This window comes from Dreissena polymorpha, chromosome 9, assembly GCF_020536995.1.
Source record: "Dreissena polymorpha isolate Duluth1 chromosome 9, UMN_Dpol_1.0, whole genome shotgun sequence".
Classification (NCBI taxonomy): Eukaryota; Metazoa; Mollusca; class Bivalvia; order Myida; family Dreissenidae; genus Dreissena; species Dreissena polymorpha.
The window spans coordinates 98,989,596-99,009,028 of NC_068363.1; the positions used below are offsets into that span (position 1 = coordinate 98,989,596).

Consider the following 19,433-nt stretch of genomic DNA (forward strand, 5'->3'; position numbering starts at 1 on the left):
GGTCTTAAAGAAGATTGGATATATGTCATAACGGGCCCCCGAACTGGCGATATGACTGGTTCCGATCATAATTCAATCACATCCATGCTGGTGTGGTGCATAACGTGATGCTGGTCTATTTCAATATTATTTTAATTTGAGATTGAACGCAATGATTGATGAGATTAAACACAACGATTTATTGATTTATTTTGCCATTTGGACTTATGCATGTAAATGTATGCATTTACTTTATTAAATTCAGTAATGCAACTGTACTGCACATGAAAACTAAATATAATATGATTATAGGTGCTACCTAATTTACGGGCAAAAGCTTTTTAAGTTTTTTTTATAACCATGTATTTTTAATAAATATATGGACATGGACAGGTATCTGGCAGGATTCTAATTTTCTTTCACAAACTGTTGTTAAATAGTTTAACTCTTGTCGCCACTAAAAAACTAGCCATTTTGTAGAAACTCTTAAATCACAGTCTAAACTGCATTCACTTAGCTCTATAGTTACAATTTGAATGCAAATATTAGAATGCATCATGTTATATCATCCATATATTTTTATTTAAACATTCAAATATCACATAACACAGTGCATATATAAAAAGGTATGTGGTATTTTGTGGAGATACAAAACACTTCACATCATTTATTTGCACATAAAATAATAGTTACAAAATAAGTAATACTAAAACACTGTCATCAACCTACAGTACACGAGTAATATGTATATGAAATTACAAAGTGGTGTTATTTTATTACCTTTAACAAAATTAACAATGCTGGTTTTGTACTAGCCATAAAACATTTATCATTGATTAACAAGTAACAACCAATTTATTAATTACACAATATAAAGGAAATCATATTAATTGCATTATGCATTTACTAAACAAGCTATTTGCTACTATTTAGAATTACACTATCTTACTAAAAATTATCACAACAGGTACTTAGTGCCTTTACATACTTGTGGTAAGTTTTGTATTACTAGTTTGACATTTATTGGCAGACACTTGTCGATATACAGACTAAATTTGCATGGGAACTTTTATATTTTTTCAGCATAATTGCCTTCAAATTGTTAATTTAACAACCCTTTGACATTGTTTGCACATCTGATCTTATTATACCATAGCTAAGTTGTGTTTATAGATAGACAGATATAGACTTTTCAAAGTTCTATAAAAGTTCACACATGTTCCATCCAAGTAAACCAACAGAACCAATAAAGATCACCACAGATAATAACTCTGTGTATAGCTTGGAAACTTTGATAGTTCAGGAATCCCTCCTTTGTTGATTTCTGTAAACCAACACTTTCAGTTTTGCTGGATAAAATGGCTTGTGTGATGCCCAGCTCTTGCCTTGGCAGATCAGCTTCTAAAGACGGAAAACCAACAAATGTCTTAAAATCTGATCAATAATGCAGACAATTTATAAATGTCTTGTTTTTGTTGACTTCGAATCTGGAAGATTTTGTACGTAAAATTGTGGTAAGAAAATCCAAAGGTATCGGATTTTGTGGTTTTAGGCCTAAACTTATTATAGTGATATGTAACCTTTCGGGATATCGGTAAAGTGCGAGCAGACGAGGTGTAAATACGTTAAAAATTAAAGCTAAACGACTAAAAAAATAGATCGGAATATCTTCAATTTTTTTGAAGAAATGTGTTTCTAATGGATAACAACGACAACTTACCAGAATATTGCTCATGATCACACGTACAACTTCTTTCTGAGAGCGAATAGAAAATGCGTCACGAATTCTGACAAATAAACAGTAGGGTGTCGTTATTGAAATACCGCGATAATACTGGAAGAATAGAGATGACAACCATAATGTTTAAAACAATTTTTTTTAACAAGCGTTTGTGATTTGTCAGGATAATAATAACAATAAGATATCGAAAAGATCAAAGCAAATAAATTCGACAGAAATCTGAGATTCGGCAATATATTTAAGACGGGTTATGGTAAAGTAAATTGTGTTTGGTAAAGACTGTCACTATGTAGTGAACCAGTCTTTGGCTTATACCCACTGAAGAAGATTATTCAGGGGAGTTAATTTAGTAATGTCTTAATTCTGAAACGGTTGCGAAGAAAAACAAATAATGCGAAAATATTAAGTGCGATTCGCTACACAATTATGATGTCATTGATATAACTTTTCCTGAGGTATGTATTTACATGTGATTTAGCATATGTCAAAGTGTTTTTGATTTGTTCAAGGTCATAAATAGCATCGCGAAAATATATGTCGCGTGGCAAATTTTTTTGTGACGTATCCATATGTGGTATTCTTATGTAATTTTATGTCTAAATTCCCATATGTATGAACGGTCAACGCCCGCTTCGCGGGCTTTTGCCCGTATTAAAGAAAACCCGTTAAATCTTGTATAATATTTATACATTATTTGGTTCAAATTATTCTGTTCAAACTTGTAAAAAATACAAGTAAATCATTTTAATCATATATATGTTCAAAAGACCCCCCCCTTGATTTCTTAGAAATCGTAAAATGAAATATTTTAGCCCCTGTTTTTCCGAAACAGATATGGTTTACGCATTGCAATGCGGAAGTTAACGTCTTTAATTTGAAAACCATTTAACACTATATTATATATATATATTTCGTCTTTTCATCAAACATTTTGAAACAGATTCCTCATGAAGTGATTCCTTTCCTTCTACAATTACTTGAACACAGACAAGCAACTCAACCTTCTTTAAATTCTTTTTTTAACGTAAACAAAAAAAATGGTAATCATTAGAGTTAACTTTGAATAATTACATTACAACTTTCGAATGTCTTCTTACCAGCTTAGCTGTCACTGCGATATCAACGGGTTGGAATTTTTCTATAAATTTTATTTCAGTTTTAATTCCAGAACCGAATTGGCGAGACTGAATTTTAAGGGGCCTTTTCACGTTTTGGTAAATTGACAGAATTTTAAAAAGTTGTTTCAGATTTGCAACTGTTCGAGTTAGTTATGATATTTGTGAGGAAACAGTAATACTGAACATTTACCATGCTCTAATATAGACATTATATGCATCTTTTGACGATTTGAAAACCTGAAAATTATAAAGCGTTGCAACGCGAAACGATTGAATTTGGAGAATTCTGTTGTTGTCGCTATATTTTGTGAAACTATGATGATTGCTTATAGTTTATATAGTATAAAATACATCTGACATTGTATGCGGAAGACTGGTCGAGGTGTCGGAGACTTTTTACGCCAGGACTTCAGGGGTCAGTGGTTCGAGCCCTGTTGAGGATTATATTTTTTCTTTTTTTAATTTTATTATTGATTTTTAACTGGAGCATTTTAGAGCAATGTTTACATTTAGCAATAGAAAGCATTTAATGGCAAACTTCAAAACATGCCAAAATCTGTGAAAGGGCCCCTTTAATGGTGACGTTTTGGCTACCCAAATTTTGCAAAAATCAGTCAAAAGAATAGGATTATAATTCAGCGTCAATTCGCTTTGCTATTTGTTAATTACCGATAGACACCCTGAACTGCATCGTGAGAATGTATCAATCAACAAGAACAAAAAACATTTCCCGTGTAGTGCAATCTCATGCTAGGTCTAAACTTGGAGACTTTTCTAACGCAACACTTTTCAAACTTGAATATCCCCGTAATGAGTCAAGATGTTGTGCAAGCTCACAATAAAATCATTGATCCGTGACGATAGGAGGCGATTGCGCGTGAGGTACGTAGGGTTTTATCTTTTTGTTTGTGGAAATGGTGAAACGCGATAAAATTCTGAATGTTTTTCAATTTCATCATTTTAGTTGGGTTCTTATACCAGGACAACATACAGTTAATTAAAAAACAATATGTCTCGTATGAATACTCAGGAAAGCAATGTTCAGGCTACCTACCCACGTGCTTAAGCGTCCGATCGTCATGGATGAACGATGTTATCGTGAGATTGCACCGAATAAAGAAAAAAATGATCACATGTACAATTTTAAATCAAAACCTTTACTCATAACTGAAATATTTACGCTTGAAAAGTATTGCGTTAGAAAAGTTTCACTCTGCGTGAATTAAGACACGCCCTTGTGGAAGAGTGGCAAAACAACCCGCAATGTTTTATTCTTAGCTACGTGGCTTTAATGAAAAAAAATGTGTACACGTTGTTAGAGTCATGGGGGCGCGTACAAAGTATTAGCCACTCAAATGTGTGATATGTGTGATTTTTTTACATTGTAATTTTTTTACGTTGTACGATTGTGAGAATTTGACTTTTGAAGTGATGTTTTAAATTGCTAGGTTATTTTTTGCATCAAGTTTCTATTAATTTTAGAGCAATGATCAGATATGTGTTGAATTATTATTGGTCCGAGTTTCAACAAAATCCGTTTAAAAATAAGAAAGCTATATTGATTTAAATGCGGGTTGCGTTAGAAAAGTCTCCAAGTGTACATTTCAGCTAAGTACAAACTGTACATAAAATATAATGACAATAACATCAGCCCACCCAAGTTATTGAGACTCTGAATCAATCGTGTGGACGAGACAACAATGATATATTATTTGGCCACAATGAAAGGACGTTGACTGTTTTAGTTGTATGAATAGTTGTTATTCACTTGTCGTCTCTAATTTACAAAATGCGTCACTAAACATTTTAATACTGAATGATTGCGTTATAGTTGCAGAAAGATTAGTGCTCACCACCACAATAAAGCTGAAGTTACGAAGTTTAAACTTGAAGAAATCCAATATTGTATAAAATTACAAATAGGTCAACATTGATTTATGAAGTTGTACATGAAGCTGAAGTTAAAGAGCAAACTCATCACGAAAACCCGTCGCATAAGATTTGACTTGGATATATTTAAAGATTCAGTATTAGCAGAGGTATTCCATGGACAGATAGGTGGCAAGTTTGCAGCCCTACATATCTTTGACAATGACATCGACAACATAACCAAAAGCATCAAGGATGTACTACTGTCATCGGCTGAAGAAGTGATTGGGAGAGAGAGAGAATGACGAACAAGCCATGGATGACGACCGAAATCATGGACCTATGCGAAAAAAGTCTGAAGAGAAAGAAAATCTCAGGTAGAAAACAATGTCCCTTTCGAGCAGATTAAGAACGGAGGAGAGGCAACCACTGCAGCAATTAAGGTACTAACCTAATAGACATGGGAGTGGAAGAAGTGGCCTAATGAGTGAACCCAGTTACTGGTCATACCCCTACCGAAACGCCAGCAGCTAGACGGACAATGTAAAAGAGTGCACATTCCTTCCCATGGATGGTTTACTGTATCGTCGTCTCTCATTTTCCCATCGACCGAACCGGTCAAGGGGATGATGATTATGATGATGATGATGATGATGATGATGATGATGATCATCATCATCATCATCATCATCATCATCATCATTATCATCATGGTGATGACTTCAAGTACACGGTGACTTTTTTATAGTGTAACTATCACCAATGATAGTGCATCTAGGTTTCCAACAAATTTTAATTTATTTGCGACACATCAAACTGCCATGAACATTTATGAAGAATATTCTGTTGAAGTTTAAGTGCCAAGATTACCGTTATGTCCTCACATATTGACCGTTGCGACTTTATCCTGGACAAAGCTTTCCTGACAACAAATAATTATATTACACCGTAATAACGCGCAAGAGTTTCCCGCGAATTTGTGAGCGTGACCATTGTCAAACCAGTAGGTGTGATTAAATGTTTATTTATTGGCTTTATTTATTCTTTCAAATATCTCATATAGTTGTTTTCGTTTCGTACACGCTAAATATTAAAACATAGATAATTACATCCATGTTTGCTTATCACAATGTCATTTTATTTTGCAAGATATGTCATCTCCATTAACTCCTAGACGAAGAAGTAAGCGTCAGAGGCAAGAGGAAAACGGCAGCCCTACGTCCGAGTCGTCTGCTCCACTTACACGTGAGTGATGAAGAAATCATAAATGATGTGTTTTGTTAATTGATTAGTGAATATTTTATCTGCTTGAGGATTGTCATTGAAAAGCCTGCTTTGAGAATTGCCAAATTAGCCAATACCTACATATTGAATTATCTAGTTATCTTACACAGATTTTGTCTGGGGTAATCCAATCATGGTAAAATAACCTGTCAGACAAGATGAAAAAATCAGACATCTGGAAACTGAACAGTTTTCTGTCAGACATTTGGTCCGACCAGTCATTTTTGTCAGACCTAAGTTTTTTTGGTCAGACCAAAAGAAATGCATGAAATTAAAAACAATCTAGCAAAAAAAATCTGTTTAAAGTTTGGGTAGTGTTTTTCCCAGGACGGCAAAGAGGCATGGCGCATTTCTTTCAAAAAGGACATTTTAGCGTGCAGTTTAGGCAAAAACGTTCCCTGAATACCTGAATTAAGGGGGAACATGTATTCGCATCAGAAGCAGTTGTGGAAAAAATAACATATAAACAAGCACATTTAATGTTAATAGATGTATTTACTTTACTATGATTTATATTAATATATTTACCTTGCAATGTACATTTAAGTTCCTAGCTTAAGAAACTTCAGCATACAGTTAATATAGTATTGACAGACCTGTACGCTGAAGCTAACCCCGTATCGAAAGTCAACCAGAGTCGTAACATATTTATGTCACGCTATAAATCAAAGATTTATTATATTAAGGTTCAAATGTTTCAAATGCATCTTAGAATCAGCGATTTTCCTCCTTCTTTATAAAGTACCGGTAAACGGTACTTTCCCAATCAAACGAAAATTCCCAAATTCCCAAAACGGTACTTTCCCAATCGAGCGAAAATTCCCAAATTCACAATCGGCATCTGGAAAAATCCCAATCAGCGTCCGAATTTTTTCTCAAAACGATAGAAAGTTTCGTAAAAAAACCAACTTTCGGCGAGCGAACAAAGAAAATCGTATAGTTGTGTGTAACCACGCGCTCGATTAATTTCGGGTTTTATTATTCAGCGCATTCAATCAATAGAGTTGTTACTGTTTCCGGTTCTTTTGCCAGGCAGCCAGCGTACTGTTTTACGTCGGTTTGTAACCTTATCGTAGTTTGAAATGAGTCATAATAGCAAATATTATGCCAAAAAACCAATCGGAACCATCTATCACAGGACACATTGACAGCAATAATGATGCTGTGCAGGGAGGGATGCAAGCAACTGAGTGATGATCAAACATCAAAGATTGTTGAAATTTTCACAAAAATGAAAGAGAGAGACATTGCTTTAAAAGAGATTAAAACAACTAGTAATTGATTTGGTGTGTTCTTTATAATATTTTGTTATTTATATAAACTTTATAACTTAATGGTCATTAAGGCATGCCTGCAAATGATTATTTAAATGGGTATGTTCAATTAAGTATGAACTGTATGATGTATTCAATAAGACCCAAACTTCACGATGCGATTTTCCCAATTTCAGGATTTCACGACTCGATTTTTCCCAATTTTGAGGTTTTCACGACTCAATTTTTCCCAATCGGACCGGTACGGGTACTTTTCCCAATTGGACAAGGAAAATCGCTGAGAATATATGTCAATAACTCTCATCAGTCTGAAATTCACAATTTTTGCCATTGTCGCTTTGTCATGTGACGAGTTTTCATGTGGATACTTTCGGATCGACCTTGACATTATTTGCTGAAATTGTAAACATTACTTTCGTTTTCTGAAATCTATTATTTGTGATTAACAACTTACGTCTGGTGGATTATAAGACTGATTTCAGTGTGAATCAGGTAGTTTTAAATAATATTTACTTTGAGTTCGTATTTACACTACAATTTGTTTACAAAACAAGCCAGAATAATCTAAAATACCGGGAAATGTCATTCTGAATTTGAAAACACTTGAGCACATGGTATGTTACTAAAAATAGAAATAACTTCATATGACCGTGAAATCTCGGGAGATTCGCATTTCAAGTAAGTCTGTCACATCGCTGTTTTTCTCGATATGTAAAAGCAGAATAGATAAATTTTAAATGTTTAAGATAGTATTTTGTGAAAGATTATATCAGTTAAATGTGAAAAAAGTCAATCTGTCCGATCAAGTGGTTGATTTGGGCAAATAACTTCATTTAAAAGCTGTTTTGGACCGGTCTTTGTTAACTGTCAACTTTTCGGGAATTTCTGGTTGACTTTCCTAAAGGGGTTGGTCCATAACTATAAAGTCGCACCAGCCAAACATCATAAAAAGCGACATTTAAAGTTATGGTAGCCAGAACTTTTAAGTTCCATGCTGTTTCGATAAACTATACAGCACGACAAACATAATAAAGCAATATATGCATATAAATCTGATTATAAACAGATCCACTAACATATAAATGAAACCATGTTTGTCTTATCCCATTTTCTAACAATAATCTTGACGGATGTTACTATAACATTGCGAGTAAATTGATCGCTAACAATATGCAAACACTCGTTTCCGTGACATACATCTACAGAGTAGATTACAAATAAATAAATAGTGTTGTTGCTATCTAAAACATTTTTTACATCATTGATCATGCTTGCCATAATTTTTTAGACCAATGCGGGGACATTGAGTTAAATTGTCCGGGACTTTTGCCGATTTTCCGGGACATGTATAAAATGTAGCGATATTTATAGACATATGCATTTTTGGTACGTTTTTTTTTGTTTCGCATCCTTTATTAGAAAAGTGCGAAAGCCTATCCGAAATACACTTGATCTATTATCGTCAAATTAAACATTACTACTTCCGTTACTAAATACAAGCCACGTGTTTTCAGTGTAAGCATTCTAAACATAGATGGTGACGTCACTGCGTTATTGTTATTAAGACCGGTGTGTAACGCGTAGTTGTTGATACGCCTTTATTCATTTATAACATATATATAATAAAACATACAACAATACAGTACCGTAGGATCGTCAAATCAAATCAATTCACAATACATACAACCAATCACAATAAAACAAATACAACAAAACAGTACCGGTAGATCGTCAACTTAAAATTCGGACAGTCACACATTAGTTACACACTTGTTTCGCTGCTACACACATTTCACTCGTGATCTTAGTGTTTAATTTTTTACTCACTGATGTTGGGCTTCAGATGTGTGAACAACTATCCTTTGCCCTTTCGCAGCGGGAAATAATGACGTAGTAGATTGAAGTCAATTAACAACCACATTAAACACTGCCGCCTTTCCGGTTTGACCACGAACGTGAGACAATCGATATGATAGCAGGACCCCTGTTAATTGATCGATTTTGACACGTAGCGTAGTCTGCCTATTCGGGTAGGCATTGTCATGGAGACGCTGCAGATATACACAGATTCGAGGTGCAGTTAAGCCTAAGATAAGGTACATGTATATATGGATTTAGTAAATTCCGGGACATTTGACAGATTTCCGGGACAGCGGGACAAGTTCTTTATTTCCGGGACTGTCCCGGACAATCCGGGACGTATGGCATGTATGTTATTGATTATCACAGACATTTCATCAATTCCTTCTTAATGTATAATCTCCATCGTTAATTCGATCGTTTACGACGTTATTTGCCATTTTTGCTGAGTCACAATTTAATTCTGTATAGTCCGCCATGTTGAAAAAATGTCAAATGATATTAGCGACAGGTGCGCATAGCAAGGATAAATGTATACGTGATTCGCATTTTTTTTTAAATTAGTATACGTCTCAGTAATTATTTTAATAATTAGATCTAATTATCTTAATAACGAAAACGATAAGAATACATTTGTTTGTGATTTTAAATGTAATTATGCGTAAAAATATATGTTTTGATATAACTGAATAATGCATGCAATGCATAATTGCCACGAGAATAACATCGAGTTTATCATCAAAAGTCTCCGAAGTAATGATTTTATCGTGAAGGAGTACACATTGCCGACCGAAAAGTGCGCTTGGTATAACATAGCCTCCGGCATTATCAATTGATACTGACACAGGGTTATTCAGGCATGACTAATTCACAGCTTTGGAGCAGTCAGGGATTTGACTACCTTTAAATCAAGCACTGTTATAGATTAAATCTACTTGATTAATGTAGTCGATTAGACGTTGACGTTTCTGGAGTAAATCAAGCACAGTCGGAGCGTCACAGACAATCAAGGAAGCTGATTTTGCGGACCAAGTTAAATCGTAAGGCAATAAAGATGTTACCGATAAGGGCGCGTGGCGAAATTTGCCTTTGAAAAGAAGGTCGCGTGGTGAAATTTGCCTTTGAAAAGGGCAGAGTGGCGATCCATGAGGGCGGCATGGCGTTTCGCCACGCTAAAATGGCCTGGGAAAAACACTTTTGGGAATAACACTATTGAATAATGGTCACATGTACCTAGCATACACCTACTGACCTTTGAAGATATTTATTTATTTACATCCGGGGGAAATTCTGAATCGTAGACAGGCTGATAATTTAGATTTTTGCAGTGAAGTTGAACTAATTGTATTTCACATTTGGCAAAGTGCGTTGTCCGCTGAAGTTCTATAGAAATATTGAATGTTATGGTAAAACTTGAAAATATTGTGTAAGAAATTCAGGGTTGAAGTAAGAATTGTGAATGACACTTGAACATGTCTGTAGGTCCGACAAAGTTTGGAGAAGTGTGGAATGTCATGCAAAACGTCTGTTAAAGCCATTGTCTTTGTTCTTTTATAAGTTGACAACTATGTATTAAAGTTTGATTGGATCAGAAGCAAAAGGCTTATTGGAATGCTCTTGAATATTTTTTTGTTGGTAGAACCAGTGCCCCAGATAAGCTGCGTATCTGCGTTTATCATGCGTATTAAAAACGCAACTGATTTGACCTTTACGCAAATTCGTCAAATTTGATGCGTACGATACAATAGATAAAAAATGCTTTGCTCATTTTCGGTTTTTTCTCTTTGGAATTATTATTGTAATGCGGCGACGCATCCATTCAGCAAGAGCAGTGATGGAGCAGGGAAACAGTGAAAGTTATCCAAACCCTCTGTGGACTAGATTTCATTGTTAAATAAAGCGCCTGACCAAATTATTTACGACGACATACATGCGTTTTATATTTGACTTAATCTGTCATTCATTGTGCATGTCTTTGTAAAGCGTCTGAATTTTCAGCTTCTATTACAATGCAAAATAAAAAAGTCTAAGAGAGGTCAAAAGACGTCCGCAATTGTTGCACCAAAATATCAGTCGATCGCAAATGTTTTCGAACCAAGAAAGCAAACGCCAATAAGTACTGAATCATTCGTGGTATCTTTTTTTTTTTTTTTTAAGTTTATATTCAGTGATTTTGTTTGCTCAAATTTACAGCCGAATTACGACTGCTTCCCAATCGCAAAAATACACGTTTTTTCCCAAAATTTTGACCAAAATTTCCAAAAAAAAGCCCAACTTCCAAAAAAATAACAAAAACAAAAAAAAAATTTTTTTTTTTTTTTTTTTTTTTAGAAAGAAGTCTCATATAACTTAATTATGATTTCTTAAATCTAGGTCTCAACTTTATTTTTTAAACATCTTACAAAATATATAACTTGAATTTAGTCATTTTTGTCCATAAATCATTCCCAAACTTACCACTTTTATTGATTAAAAAAAAACAATTTGACCAGACTCCTTTTCTAGAAAACTCCCTGAACATGCACTTAAAAACAATATCACTTCTGTTACTTATAATCCTATTTATAATGCTTAATTTTTCCCAATTTCATGGTTTATCGCGCTATTTTTCCCAATTTCACGGTTTATCGCGCTAATTTTCCCAATTCAAATGGCACAGGCTGTAACAAATTAAGGCCACGACTTTTTTTTTTATTGGTTTACAAAAATTATTTTGAAAATGGTCCATCGGGCGGTCGAAAAAAAATCAAATTATGCAATGAAACACATCTATATCTTTAAATGAAATGAGTCCTAACAGCACCTTTTGTAACATCAGGCAATTTTAAACACTCCATTACATGACATGCGTTCTTCTCTCATTAAAACGAAAAACTGCGCTTCATTTCCATAATTGGATGCGCACCATTACGCAATGCGATGCCCGTTGCATAAATCTTATATAAGATAAACTACTCATACACAAATTACCCGGTATGTGTTTGCTCTTACTCGACTTATGAGATCGTACATGAAAAAAAAATCGAGGTAGATCGATCCATGCGTCGTCGCGGTAATGTTTGTCAAAGTTGTTGTTGTCATGAAAACTCGTTGATTTACAACGCAAAACGTCTTATTTGAACTGACGCGAATTAATTTAATCATATTTGTCAACTTCGCTTTTGCTTTATTTTGATAATTTAATCCAAAGTTTAATGTTAGCAAATGTTTTTTTACTGGAATTGTAAACAAGGAGTCAGTTAAAGTCTTCCGAAAATGTGCAGTCTGTGTGAATTGACAGTTTGACGTCATCAAAGGAAAGCCGCTTTCTGTCGGAAGCAATAAAGCGACAAATTTCGTGCCGAAAAAATTGGCTTCCTTTGTCTAGCAATCAACATGCCGAACCAATCGTGTGTTGGTTTCTCAATTGCAATCCTCCAATTTAAAAAAGCACGTGCATAGCTCCGCCTTCGAATCTTTTGCAGAGAACGGAGGCGGAGTTTAACGGTTAATTGAGCTAGTGTTTTACGCAAGTTGAGTTCCGATTTGCCGAAATTACTCGGTCCTAAGCATTGAAACGACATATACATTTATCAATGATTTTCCGAGATATACCGATTTGTTCCGATTTCCAAACTTTCTGTACAGTTCCTATAAACTATGGCGGACGTGTTTACAAAATTCCTAAACACATATATCGTAAATAATGGTAGTGTTTTATTGGATTATTTATACTAATTACCAAATACTTTTTTATCTACTATAATATCGGGTTTGTTTAATATAATTAACATGTTAAACAATATAGTTGCGTCACAGACTCGGAAATAAATTTTGATGGGGTCGACATTTTACTGACGCTGATTTTCTTATTGTCTGTAATTTTTACCCGAAATAAATTTTGACAAGTGCCCATAAAAGGACTGGTACATAATGTGTCACATTGAAAAACATCCCGATCTCTGCAATATATGTGAACCAATCGTTGATTGTACTTACTTGATTTTATTCGCAACCGTACTCAAACCGGATCGTTTTTTTTATCGTTTCGCTCGTTTTGCAGTGCGGTCGGGAATAAAATATTTTTAAAAAAGACGATTTTCCGATTTTATTTTTTTTCCCATTTTCCAAAAATTAGGGTCGGCGGTTTTGTAAACCAAGAAATATAAAAGTCGTGGCCTAAAGCAAAAAAAATCACTGATATTATGGACAGTTTCAAGGATAAAAGATGTTATGAAACATCAGTTTATTAAAGTTAATGATAATAGTTTACAGTTTTATTGAATAAAAACTAGTGTCTTGCTTCAACAGAAGTAAAGCGGCTATGATCTTACGGTATGCATTTTTAGCTCATCTATTTTTTGAAAAAAAATAAATAAGCTATTGTCATCACCTTGGCGTCGGCGTCCGGTTAAGTTTTGCGTTTAGGTCCACTTTTCTCAGAAAGTATCAATGCTATTGCATTAAAACTTGGTACACTAACTTACTATCATGTGGGGACTGGGCAGGCAAAGTTAGATAACTCTGGCGTGCATTTTGACTGAATTATGTGCCCTTTTTTTACTTAGAAAATTGAAAATTTTGGTTAAGTTTTGCGTTTAGGTCCACTTTTTTCAGAAAGTATCAATGCTATTGCATTCAAACTTGGTACACTTACTTACTATCATAAGGGGACTGGGCAGGCAAAGTTAGATAACTCTGGCATGCATTTTGACAGAATTATGTGCCCTTTTATACTTAGGAAATTGAAAATTTTGGTTAAGTTTTGTGTTTGGGTCCATTTTATTCCTTAAGTATCAAAGCTATTGCTTTCATACTTGCAACACTTACTAACTATCATAAGGGGACTGTGCAGGCAAAGTAATGTAACTCTGACTGGCATTTTGACACAATTATGTGCCCTTTTTATACTTAGAAAATTGAAAATTTGGTTATGTTTTGTATTTTGGTCCACTTTATTCCTACAGTATCAAAGCTATTGCTTTCATACTTGCAACACTTATTAACTATCGTAAGGGGACTGTGCAGGCAAACTTATGTAACTCTGACTGGCATTTGGACGGAATTATGGGCCCTTTATACTTAAAAATTGAAAGTTTGGTTAAGTTTTGTGTTTTGGTCCACTTTACCTCTAAAGTATCATAGATATTGCTTTCATACTTGGAACACTTGCAAACTATCATAAGGGTACAGTAAAAGGACAAGTTGCATAACTCTGGATGTCATTTTTACGGAATTATGGCCCTTTTTTGACTTAGTAACTTTGAATATATGGTTAAATTTTGTGTTTCGATCCACTTTACTTCTTAAGTATCAAGGCTATTGCTTTCAAACTTCAAATACTTTCATGCTATCATGAAGTTACTGTACCTGGCAAGTTGAATTTTACCTTGACCTTTGAATGACCTGGGCCCGTATTCACCAACCACCTAAGGGAAAAAAATTACCTAAGGTTGTCATTTTGCCTTAGGTTTTTGCTGTTTTTCCCTTAAATTTAAGGAAATGCCTTAAGTCATATTCACAAACTTCCTAACCTTAGAAATACGCCTAAGGTTGACCGTTTTTTCCCTCAAAGTTAAGGGACGTGTACACCTCCCTTAAGTCCAAAGAAATCACCTTAAAAAATGGCGCCGTAGCAGACGAATTTCCGTTGTTTTCGCCTTTTTTTGAGCAAACTCCATCCCAAAGGTATGTATTCTTTGAAATGTATCACCGTTCTAAACACAGACCGATATGTATTCCAATTACTTTCAGAGTCCGGCTTTTAAACAGTATAACGGAAGTAACATTGTTGTTAACTTACGCGAATTTTGTGATTACCATAATAATTGCATTTTTGTATCATTTAACGTCATTTTCAGTGCATGCATCATATGTTTGAAGAAATGGAAGGGATATGAGTTTAAAGTGGCAATATGAACTTGAACCTGGGATGTGTTTACATATCTGTCATTGTGGTTATACTGTATCGCATGTCAGATTGTGTTTACCTTTCCCTTTTGCAATGTACGAATGTGTGTTACTGTATCATCTCGGAATTATTAAGTAAGTACACACTTTTTTCTATTAATTTGCTTAAATGATTGACTTTCTTTTTCAGAATGGCAAGACGTTTCATTAATAGAGTTGATTTACTCGACAGTCTTCAAAATTCTGAGTTGATTGAACGCTATCGTTTGGATAGGCAAGGGATTTTATTTTTAAATGACAAACTGACTCCTTTTATTGGACCAACAAGCTTCAGGAACAATTGTTTAAATAGTATTGAAAAGATTTTGATTGCTTTAAGATATTTTGCTACATCTAGCATTCAACTTAATGATGGAGATATCCATGAGGTTTCGCAGCCTACAGTTTCAAGGGTCATATCCCAAGTTACTCAAGCTTTGACTGAGCCTGAAATTGTACGACAATTCATCAGTGTTCCAACTGCTCCCGGAGAAATCCGACAAATAAAGGAAGACTTTTTCAATATTGCAAGGTTTCCAAATGTAATTGGCGTCATCGATGGGACGCATGTCCAGATTCATGCCCCAGTTGTTGATGAACCGGCGTATGTGAATCGGATGGGTTACCATTCCATAAACACACAGGTAATCCTTTTTTTTATATTATATTTTTAATTATTGTAAAAATTGCTATATAATATATTATATTCTTCGGGTTTGTTAATTGGTGTTCAATGTTTATTATTATTATGTATGAAGATTTAATCATTTATATAAATCAAGAAAAAACATTTTCAATGTATGCATTTAATTTCATGATTTATACTGATACCATTTGTTATTTGCATGATAAATATGGATATTTGATTTAAAATTCCTAAAACAATCAAATAATAAATTTGGGGCCAATTTAACAGTCTTCTTTCTTATATTTTTTATTATACTGAAATGCATGGATTGTGACATTTTTATACAACTTCTTATTTCTTGTTCATAAGTTTTCCAATATGGTATAGTGTTTTCACTATACTACAAATAAAACAGTGGAAACAAGATGCTTTTGTGAAACACTATGTCCCCCATATCTTTGACCTTGAGGGATGACCTTGACCTTTCACCACTCAAAATGTGCAGCTCCATGAGATACACATGCATGCCAAATATCAAGTTGCTATCTTCAATATTGCAAAAGTTATGGCCAATGTTAAAGTTTGACGCAAACAAACAAACAGACACGGCAAAAACAATATGTCCCCCAGTATAGACTATTAATACTATGAATGTATCTCTATATCATGTTTTTTTTTACAGATCATGTTTGATGCCAATGGTCTGATTAGAGACATTGTACCGCTGTGGCCTGGGGCTGTCCATGATGCCAGAATCTTAAGGCAAAGTGGCCTATTTCAAATCATGGAGCAGAATGTTGTCGATGACCAACATCAATATCTACTTGGGGATTCGGGATATCCGTGCAAGAGATGGCTCCTCACTCCATTTATGAATCCAGCTGATGAGCACCAGCTGATTTACAACCGGTTAGATAAATTGCATTTGTAAATTCTACAACATTGGTACAGATATTCCCTAATAAACACCATAACCAATATAAAAGCACCCCTCATGCTAAATATAAATCTTTCACTGAAATGTTTGAATAATTAATGAGCTACACAGTCAAGTCTCTACGATTTGCTTATAAGGTTAATGTGAATAAGTGGGTGTTTATTTGTAAATACTGTATTTTGATATTGTGTTTAACTTCCATTAAATGTGTTTATGCCCCAAAGGTGGGCATATAGTGATTGCAATGTCCGTCTATAAGAAATTCTGTCACACTTTGCGTTTAGGTTTCAAAAAATGTGGAAAAACACTTTGCGTTTAGGTTTATAAAAATGTGGAAAAAGGGGGCATATGTCATTCTATGGTGACAAGCCTTGTTAATGTAATACATTTCATAAAAAAAACTATTAAGTTATACAATAATGATGTGCAATTCTAAGTACTTAATACATATTAATGACTGGTGCTTTTATTGCAGGTGAATTACCCACTTGATCATGAACGTGATATAATGCTTTTGCTACAAAAGAGAAAATTAAAGATCATACTTTAACCATTACTTTTGTATTAAAGGGCACACAAACGTACGAGATCTGTTGTTGAGCGCTCCATAGGGATTTTGAAAAGGAGATGGGCGATTCTGCACAATGAAATTAGATTGCATCCATTAAAGTCATGCAAGTGAGTTCATTATAAGAACCTGTAATCATTTTACTTTGATACACAGTGAACAGTCACTACGACAAATTTAATAGTTTAACAGAATATGTTAGTCACTGAGAGATATAGTTTTGTTCTCTACATGAAGATTAAATTTTATGTTAACACAGCTTCAAAAAAAGTATTTCTGAAATAAATATGCTTGTATGACTCTACAGCTAACTTAAAATTTTAATGTAATTTCATTTTAAGTAACATTAATGATTAATATCTTGCCCCTGTCTTGAAAAAAACGACACTCTAAACAGCACCTGAATTAATGTGACTAACATGAACAAAAAATGCATATGTTTCAAGTATTATTTATGTTATAATTACATGTTATACATATTTTAGGTTTTTATGACATTTTTATGCAACTTGTCTAACTTAATTAATATTTTTATTAACAGGGTGATTTTGGACATAGATGCCTTACCAGATCATCCTGAAAATTACCATGGAAATGAAGATGGCCTTCGTTACAGGAATGTAGTAGCAAATACATTTTTTTAGATCATAGGTGTCGTGATCTGAGAAAACTAGGCATAATGCATGTGCGTAAAGTGTCATCCCAGATTAGCCCAGATATTGCAGTCCACACAGAATAATCAGGGACTACACTTTACGCCTAAATTGGATTTTTGCTAAGAAGAGACTTCATTTAAACGAAAAATGTAAAAGCGAGTGTGTGGACTGCACAGTCTTATCTGTGACGTCACTTGACCCACATGCATTATGCCCAGTTTTCTCAGAACGCAACTCATATTCACATTGAATAAGTCATGTTTTCAGACCTGTTAATTCAAATGACTTGCATTTTTAATTGAAACAACTATTTAAGCTTTTAGAACATTTTAAACTTACTAAAGTTACTGTATACAATTTTTCCAAAAATCACAAGAAATACACAATGAAGATGAATTTCATGTAACTCTTTAATATAACTAAACTATATCTTCATAACAAAATAATAACAAATAACATAATAATCTATTCCTCATCAAATCGCGCCAACTGGGCCTCAAACAATTGTATTTGAAGCTCCAGCTTCCTCTTCTTCAAGGCATTAAGTTCATGTAGACTGCAATGACTGCAACTAAATGGATATTAAAAACATGGTATAATTATTTAATTTTTATTTAATTTTCAAAAACAGTAAATATTTTAATGGCTTTATTTGTATAATGAAAAATTGTAAATAATGATGACACTTAAGGTTCAGTCAAATGATAACACTTTAGGTTCAGTCATCCATATTATGCACATGTTTCTGTTATCTAGATGCTTGTATAGAATAATTTATTATATTTTAAAATACATAACATACATACCATGATGGTGAAGGTTTGTCTGGAGGAGAAATAGTTGCGCTTCTATAGCCATTCTCAGCCATCGATGGTGTATATCTGGAATAAGTGCATCATGTCTAAAGTCAGATGTATTTACCATTACAATTTTTGATATTCAAGATATGTTGGTATTATATTAACATGTAAATAATGCCTTCGTCTGATAGCCAGTGTTTTTTTTGCAAATGATATGCATGTGCATGTATATATATATATATATATATAAAATTTCTGTTTATGAAATTGCATGTAAGTTAATTGCAATAATAATGTTTTCATAATTAATGCCTCACCTTCTTTTCGGATTAAAGGAAACTGATTTTGACATCGCAGCACTAAAATTAAATAATATTAAATATCAATTATAGACCTATTCAAAATGTAATTTCACTTTGAAACATGTACAAAAATCATTGGTGCATTATTTCATTTTGTATGGCCCCGGATCGATAGATCGGGGATACAATGTATATTGTTTTTGTCCTGTCTGTCTGTCATTCTGTCCCAAAACTTTAACCTTGGGTAAAATTTGATAACTTTTGCAAAATTGAACATAGCAGCTTGATATTTATCATGCATGTGTATCTCATGGAGCTGCGCATTTTGAGTGGTGATCCTTGCAAGGACCATATTAATTTGTCAGAATCATTCAGCAATGTTCAAAGTAATATAATTCAACATAAACTTGTTTAATTATTTGAATATTGACTTTTCACCATTCAAAATGAGCAGCTCCATGAGATACACATGCATGGTAAATCATGGGG

The 19,433-nt window shown here is 33.9% G+C and overlaps 1 protein-coding gene and 1 long non-coding RNA gene across 3 annotated transcripts in view; both read left to right on the forward strand.

Moving 5' to 3' along the window:
* The first annotated feature begins 5,647 nt into the window (after positions 1-5,647).
* Positions 5,648-19,433, forward strand: part of LOC127846357 (DNA replication licensing factor mcm4-A-like) — a 61,863-nt gene continuing 48,077 nt past the window's right edge. The window contains exons 1-2 of one of the 2 annotated variants that reach the window (XM_052377543.1): positions 5,648-5,710; positions 5,857-5,952. In XM_052377543.1, the coding sequence (XP_052233503.1) occupies positions 5,859-5,952 (94 nt within the window). In that variant the 5' untranslated portion in view covers positions 5,648-5,710; positions 5,857-5,858. Of the gene's footprint in view, positions 5,715-5,856; positions 5,953-19,433 lie in introns of both variants that reach the window. The other variant, XM_052377544.1, reaches the window with a different exon arrangement.
* On the forward strand, positions 16,395-18,146 carry LOC127846377 (uncharacterized). The gene is made up of 3 exons (XR_008033481.1): positions 16,395-16,590; positions 17,189-17,296; positions 17,728-18,146. It is a non-coding gene; the product is annotated as an uncharacterized LOC127846377 (long non-coding RNA).